This window comes from Gekko japonicus, unplaced genomic scaffold, assembly GCF_001447785.1.
Source record: "Gekko japonicus isolate JY-2015 unplaced genomic scaffold, Gekko_japonicus_V1.1 scaffold1697, whole genome shotgun sequence".
In the NCBI taxonomy this organism is placed as follows: Eukaryota; Metazoa; Chordata; class Lepidosauria; order Squamata; family Gekkonidae; genus Gekko; species Gekko japonicus.
Genome location: NW_015165293.1, coordinates 352825 through 360894, shown reverse-complemented (window position 1 = coordinate 360894; position 8070 = coordinate 352825). Strand labels below are relative to the sequence as shown.

Here is an 8070-nt window from a genome sequence, read left to right as displayed (position 1 = left end):
CTGGCATGTAATCTGGATTTGCTTATCAAACCGTTAAAAAGGTCGTGACAGGTTTGCTGCATAACCTCTTATAGAAATGGGCATGGCCATACAAAGTAGTTATTCCTGGTGATAGGCAATGCTCCCTCTAAGCTGTGGAGTCTTGTGAGTAAAAATTCCACTTTGTGAGCTACTGGCATTAAATTTGTGAGCGAGTGATTTGGCTACTGCATAAATTAGTTTAGTTGGCTCTGGAGCCATCCTTGCTGAGCTAAGACAAAAATGTGTGAGCCAGAGGCTAAAAAACTGTGAGCTAGCTCACACTAACTCAGCTTAGAGGGAACACTGGTGATAGGCATATGCCTAAGAGCCATTATAAACTGGAACAGTACCATGGAACCCTACAACAGAAAACAAAATACCCCTTGGCCACAGCAATAATGATTCAACAAGGTACCTTCCAGTAATATCTGAAAAGAAACCATAATTAAACAGTTTCATTTTGAAAATGAATTTTAGCTTTACAGTTGACCAGCTAGCCTTCCATCAGAAGAGGGACATTTTTTCCGGGTTGCAAGATCTATGTACAAAGTATACAATTTATACAGGATTACTCATGCTTCCTCGGGAGTGTAAAAGTTGACTTGCCAGATATTTAGGTGCTTCTCATTAATTTCATCTGCAGGCTTATGTGTTTGTCAGGGCATAGTATGCACAACAACCCATGGCTCTCCAGATCAGAGGCGATGCTTTCAAGTTCTGCATGGTCATGTTACATAACTTGAAATCTAAAAAAATGATGCATACTTATGAATCCATTTAGGCTGTAGTCACACACACTATAGAATCCACTTTCAATGCAAATTTCCAACTGGATTTTGCCAGTTCACACAGTAAAAATCCAGTTTGAAAGTGGATTATTTAGTGTGCGTGACCCGCGGCCTTAATGAAATATTTGCAGGAGTTACCCTTTGCTGTTGCTGAAGTAGCCACCCCTTTCTCTAATTCAGTGTGCACTTACAACCATATGCTGATGACCGTTGTTATATTTGACAGCTGAATATTTGGTTTAATACAATTTTTGCAATTTTGGAAACAGCTGTCATACATCTGAAATACTGGCAAACTTTCTAATTCTAGCATTTTAATCTATCAGGTCCATCCCCCACGTCTGTAAAAGTAACATCACTCGATACCTTTCAGCATTCTTGTGGTTAAGGTAAAACCAACAGGCAAAAAGAAACACAGGAACATCTGCATCACTGGGCAAATCATCTGTCCCAGCTCTTCATTACTCAGGAAATCCATTATTCCATTGGGCAGTCCAATATTCTTCAGGGAGCGGTGGCGCAGGGGATTTCCCCCCTGCTTAACTATAACATCTGAACTGCCAAGCTTTGGCAGTTCTAGCCCTGTGCTGGTGTGAGCAACCAAGCCTTGTCCTAGCTCATCGTCTACCCAGCAATTCGAAAGCTTCGGCAAGTAGATAAATTGGGGACCACCCATAAGGGGGTGGGCACACCACTCCCTCTGGGAAGGTGTAGCTGCCGAGTGCGACTTCTGAAGGCGCGGCAAGATCGAAAGAGGAAAGAGCTGTTTCGGCTTCCCTGCAGTGGAGTGAGTCGGTCAGCTGGTGGCAGTGCGGCAGCATGACATCAAGAAGCCCTGACGTCATCAGCCAGCCGACAAGAATACACGGAACATGACTGATCCAGCCCACAGGTGAAACCCTGGCTAGCTGCAGTGTGTGTGTAATTAAAAACGCTGTATGTTTGTCTTCCCTATCCCCCACGAATATTGTTAGTCCAATTGTCAAGAGTAACTGTAAATCGCTCTGAGCACGCAGGTGTGTGGGAAAGAGCGATCAATAAATTGGAAGTATTATTATTATTCAGGACTTATAAATAATGAAGAAATGAACAGAAAAGGGGGAACAGGAATGAATTATTCACATTAAGTCATCAAGTCACACACAATCATCACATAAGGCATGTATGTGTGTGCGTGTGTGTGTCTGTGTGTATACACACAAACACATATCATTCAGATTAAATATTACAGATTAGTTAAAACAATGCTTCTCATGTTTTTTTTAAATACCTTTACTCACTTTTATTCCAACCGCTATTACTTCACCGTTGTGCCCCATAAATAAAACTGAGCAAGAAGTTCAGAAATATGTTTCTCTTACAGTCATCTCCTTTTTTTAATTGCTAAAGATCCAATATAAAAGTGATCATACAAATAGTGCTGATCCTGAGATGAAATATGGGAAGGAAGATCCAGGCTGGCCCTCATTCGAATTTTTCTTTAAGTTTCTTCTGGAAGACAGCTGGCAGAATAGAGAGAATAGCTAGAATCATGAGAACAAAAACAGAGTTCCAAGAAACAGCTTCACCTGCTGTTGTTAGCTGGTAAAGTGTTGTGCCAGCTTTAATTGCTACAAAGGATGGCGGTGCGACACCTGGAAAGAGAATTGTGAGAACAGATCAGAAACAATGAAAAGCTTCAAAGCAAATTGATATTTTTAACATTATTAAATCTGAAGCCCATCCAGAATAGTGTGAAAATCTACACATCTGTTCTCTTCTTCTTCACACCAACCCCATTTTTCCACATTGCAACTTCTTTTGAAAACATGTCATATATGTTTTAGAAAGCCATACTGAAGCTGCTTTCATGGGGTGAAAGACTAACAATTTCAGGCACAAATTCAGAATCTGTGCCATAGCAAAGAGAAGACTAAATCGCAGGGGGCATTAGTTAGTTCATACCTAGTTTCTGCCCCTAATGAAAGCACAGGCAATCTTACCATCTGCTACAAAGTTAAGGGAATCCATTTTCACAATAGGTGAGTGATCCTATGCATATTTATTCAGAAGTAACCTCATTGAGTTCCATCCAGTGAGTGAGATTACAATTATAGTCAGAATGTCTATTGCCCAAAATTCAGCTAGAATGAGGCCCACCTTTCAGCTCTTCATTAAGACCTATCATCTTACCTATTTTGTCTCTCTTATTCTCAGATTAACAAGCAAATACATGCATTTATTAAAGTACTTCCATTATTTCAATAGCTAGGCTTGGTTAGCAAACATTTTCAATTCAGGGACCTGTCCTATCAGCAGTGTTCTATCAAGGTTTTAATCCCTTGCCAAGGTCCTTTCTATTCAGAGAGTTACGTGATCTCAAAGACAGAACTTGAACAGGTTTGATCAAATTTCTTAACCAGCAATGTCAACATTAATATTAGAAGTGTAATATGTTCTTCAAACAGCAGCTTCTTCCAAATGCTGGAGTTTTCCCTGTTGTCATTAACTATAAATGCATATCCTAAGGCAAGAGAGACACTCCAAACTGGTTTTTCTCTTCCTTCCTCTGGTCCCTGAAGCATTTCTATCTATCTAGTACTGCTCATACGGCTATCACCTTAAGGAGAAATTAGAACCAAATAAAATATTTTAAAAGGCCTTACTCAGTATTATTTCTCTTATAATAATCTCTTAAATTATTGCACCTATGAATATTGCCACTGAGAGGGTGACACGATCATTGGTATCAGATAGTAGCCATGACACCTGGGCTCACATGTTTAGCAGTTCCATATCTTTAAGGGGTGACTAAATTAGCCCTCAACTCATCGAATAGAGGGCACTCCTTAATCATATGTTCAATGGTTTCAATTGTATGATATGAGCATCTGCATGTTCTATTGGAGTATGATACTTTATTATATCTGCTCTCCAAAACTGCAGAGGGAAGAACGTTCAGTCTTGCCAAAGTAAAAGCTCTTCTTAGTTTTGGGACTGTCGATAGAAATATTTTGGCAGTTGCATTGGGAGGGCAATTCCCAAATGAAGAGTTGAACATTTATTTATTTTTATCACACTTATACCCCGCACGCACACACACACTTATACCTCACCCTCCAAGCAATAGCCGACTCAGGAACATACCTGGCGCGCCCTAATAGACGTAATTGTAACATCCAATTTCCTTACAGATTTTTAAATTTGTCTTCTACTTGTCTTTAGTTTCTGTATTTTTAATCATATCATTTGTTACTCCTAGCCATTTCATTTTCTTTTCCAATAGCTGATCCCATTGGCTGTAATGTGTATCTGCCTGGATAAGCCCAATTAGAGTAGATCCTACCTCAGTTTTTAAAACCTTTACTTTAAAGAAAACTGCTTTCATCCAAGCCCTAACTTCCATCAATAATTCGCCTAGTTCTGCTCTCAGTGCTATACCCGAGACACATCTAGGAGTAGCCAATAAGCATCAGAAAAAGTCATACTGAAAGGCAGGGCTATTTTTGGGCAGGATTGGGTTTGTTTCACTATCCATACATTCTAGTTCCTGAACAGCTATCTGGTGTTATCTTGTCCCCTTACATTTTAAAGAGCTATTATTTTTTTATGAGAATAGACCTGGCCTCTGGAGTTCTCACAGGAAATGATCTCCCTTTAAAATGTACAGGCACCACCAAGTAGCTATTTGCCAGAGCCAGCTTCTTCTCTCTCCTTACCCCTCCCGCCCTCCCCCAAAACACTCCAGAAATTCCAGTAGATTTCATCACGACCACAAATTTGTGAGTGTTAAAGGCCTCAAGCTAATCTGAAACGGCTGATTTCAGTGTTCCATAGGTTGGCCTGCTATGTCCCGTTTAAAGATTTCCCCCTTTTTCCTTTTGGTGAATACTATGACCTTGGATTTCACCATATTGATGGACAAGCCCTCATGATAACAGTAAAGCTCAAAAAAAATTATCAGCTTCCGGAGGCCCACTATTGATCTAGACATTATCACTGCATCATTGGCATAAAGAAGGATTGGAACTTCATGCTTGGATAAATGTGGGAGATGACATGCTTCCTTCAGGCTACAGGGTCTGAGGTCATTTATATATAAACTGAACAACATGGGTACAAGTAAACATCACTGCTAGACTCCTTAGTCTAGGATGAAAGGCTCCGATAGCTGACCTAACTCCTTGCATCTAACCCGGGTGGAGGGATGGTTATAGAGCTGTTGAATTAAGTAAAGGAGACGTGGTTCAATGCCATATTTCTTCAGCTTTTCCCATAGCCGGGGTCTAGAGATTGTATCAAATGCTGATTTTAGGTCCATGAAGGCAGTTGTCAACATGCCTTCTCCAGAACTCGTGTATTTTATCAACCAAGAACTGGAGGGTATGGGCAATGGTCGATGGTACTTGCTCCTTTTCTAAAACCAGCTTGTTCCTTTCCCAAAATATTGTTTCCTTCAACCCAAGATTCCGGCTTTCCATGAAGCATTGCAGCATAAAGCTTTCCTATAGTGGATAGCAAGCTTACTGGACGGCAATTCATCAAGTCGGTCGGGTCCCCCCTTTTTATAAATTGGAACAATCATTGCACTGCCCTGAAGCATTTGATGCTTTTATTTCTTTAAATACAGTGCAGCCAGGAAGCAGGCAGAAAAGGTGTGGGAAACTTCAGCACTTTTAAAATGTCAAGCAGGGGGTAAGCACTTTAAAAAAAACACTATTTTATCCATTTCAGTTTCAGATCCAGATTGCTCCATTGTCCCAATTTTGGGAGGGGGGGTACCTTTACCAATTCAGGTTTGTTTCACTATCCATACATTCTAGTTCCTGAACAGCTATCTGGTGTTATCTTGTCCCTTTACATTTTAAAGAGCTATTGTTTTTTTATGAGAGTAGACCTGGCCTCTGGAGTTCTCACAGGTAATGATCTCCCTTTAAAATTTACAGGCACCACCAAGTAGCTATTTGCCAGAGCCAGCTTCTTCTCTCTCCTTACCCCTCCTGCCCTCCCCCAAAACACTCCAGAAATTCCAGTAGATTTCATCACGACCACAAATTTGTGAGTGTTAAAGGCCTTTTGGATATCCTCAAGCTAACCTGAAACGGCTGATTTCGGGAATATTTTCTGTTCAGGGACATCCAAATGCATACTCCTAGTTCCAACTCATTTCAACACGGAGAAGAAGGGAAACTAACAGTGCCATCCGAAGAAGACCTTCCCAAGCCCAGTGATTTCAATGGACTTTGAAGAGTATAACTCTGTACAGAATGGCATTGTAAGTGAAGGCAGCAGCAACTGGAACGCTTGAGTATAGAAAACAAAAATCAAATGCCTCCACATAGAGAAAAAATGTAAAAACCCAACATCTTTAAATCTTCAATTGGCGAGTACAGGGGTGGCCAAACTGCGGCTCGGGAGCCATGTGCGGCTCTTTCACACATATTGTGTGGCTCCCGGCAGGGCGGCTGGGGAGACGTACCTCCCCGATTGGTCTTCCCTTCCCCAACCAGTGTTGCCCTCCCTGGGTAGGCTTGAGGTGGGGGTGGGAGCAGAGAAAGCAAGCAACTTTAGCTTTAGATGAGTTCTCAAAGGCCCCCCCCGATGGTTTGGAGAAAGCATTTGCCTCTTTAAATCTCATTACCAGTTTCTGTTTTACTCCTTTTGTTTTTATTTCTGACAGTCTTATTTAATGTTAATAAAAAGCAAATTTGCATATTTTCCAATAAAAACGTTCATGTCTTCCGGCTCGCAGACATCTGATGTTTATTCTCTGTGTGTTCAGCGAGTTTGGCCACCCCGGGCCTAGTATCTTCTGTTACTTAGGAAGAAGGGGCTTTAGCTCAGTGGCAGAACATCTGCTTGGCATGCAGAGGTCCCAGGTTCAATACCCGACATCTCCAGTTAAAAGGATCAGGTAGAAGGTGATGTGAAAGACCTCTAAGCCTGAGACCTTGGAGAGCTGCTGCCAGTCTGAGTAGTCAATACTGACTGTGATGGACTGAGGGTCTGATTCAGTATAAGGCAGCTTCATATGTTCAAATACATTTTTTTTAAAAAAGACCCAGCTAATGATATTAGAGAAATGTACTTCTATACTTACATGCAGGGGTCATTTCGTAGAAAAAGAGGTGCAGGAACTCATTAGCATAACTCATTAGCATAACTCATTTGCATATGCCACACCCCCTGACATCACCGGAAGTGTGTCAGAAGGCAACACCCACTGCTCAGGCTCCACTGGACTGTTTTGGATTGCTAGCTATTGGGGGGGGGGGTGACTGTGCAATCTGTCCTCGCAGAGGAGGGAGAGCTTGTACCTGAATAAAACTTGGTTTTAAAGGTGCCACTGGACTGTTTGGGATTGCTAGCTATGGGGAGGGCTCTGCAACTTACCTGGCTGCTTCTTGCTCTGACTGAGGGCTGCTGGGGGCAGGGGGTGGGGCTTGTTGCATGTGCCCGTCCCCTGGGCTCTTTACTGCCGGAGCTCCGCTCCTGCAGGAAATGACCCCTTCTTACATGGAATACCAATAGTTCAGTCTAAATAACCCTCTGATGCCAAAAAAGTTTTCAGGATAGGCAGAAGTATTAACAATGAAACAGAAGACATACAACATGGGACTGTGTGCTTGGAGGCCAGCAAACACCCACAAAATGAATGGAATGTACTCATACATCATACAGAATCATGTGCAGACACAGAACAAGCCAATTATGAACACGCACAAAACAGAACATGGAAGTGACTACATTTTTCTACAACTGTCCAACAGATGGGGCTATATACTAAGGAATCATGCAAAATGTAAAACTGAATTTACATTCTTGGAAGTTTTGAATATTAATCAGAATTCTTACCAAGGAAAGTACCAATGAAAAATACTTTCAATGGCACGTTTATTACAGGAGAGGTTATATTGATAAACCAATTAGGAAGGAAAGGCGTTATTCTCAAAAATATTATGTAGTTAATGAGGTGTTCTCTGTGCCGTTCGACCTGTAGGAAATAAAAATCCTGAATTAAAAAAAATCCTAGCCTAGAAATTTACTTGCCTAATTCTTACCACATTAATACTACTTGAAAATCAGAATGCAGACATCTGGCAGTCAAAATAAAGGTACACAAAAACATTATTATTCCACAGGAAATGTTTATCATGGTTAATCTGGAATTACAGGAGATATATAGTACGTCAAAAAATCAACTAATGTCGGTGGAGGAGTATGTGAGCTCCCCCCCCCCCCCAGAATTCCCCCTAGGGCTGCTAAAAAGTTGTGGCCTCCA

General features: G+C 41.3%; 1 protein-coding gene across 1 annotated transcript in view; it reads right to left on the bottom strand.

Moving 5' to 3' along the window:
* Positions 1-1835: 1835 nt before the first annotated feature.
* TMEM41B (transmembrane protein 41B) overlaps positions 1836-8070 on the bottom strand; it is a 26255-nt gene continuing 20020 nt past the window's right edge. Inside the window, exons 5-6 of the mRNA XM_015410361.1 lie at positions 7644-7782; positions 1836-2443 (exon numbers count right to left, since the gene is read on the bottom strand). Of these exons, the coding sequence (XP_015265847.1) occupies positions 2274-2443; positions 7644-7782 (309 nt within the window). The 3' untranslated portion in view covers positions 1836-2273. The remainder of the gene's footprint in view (positions 2444-7643; positions 7783-8070) is intronic.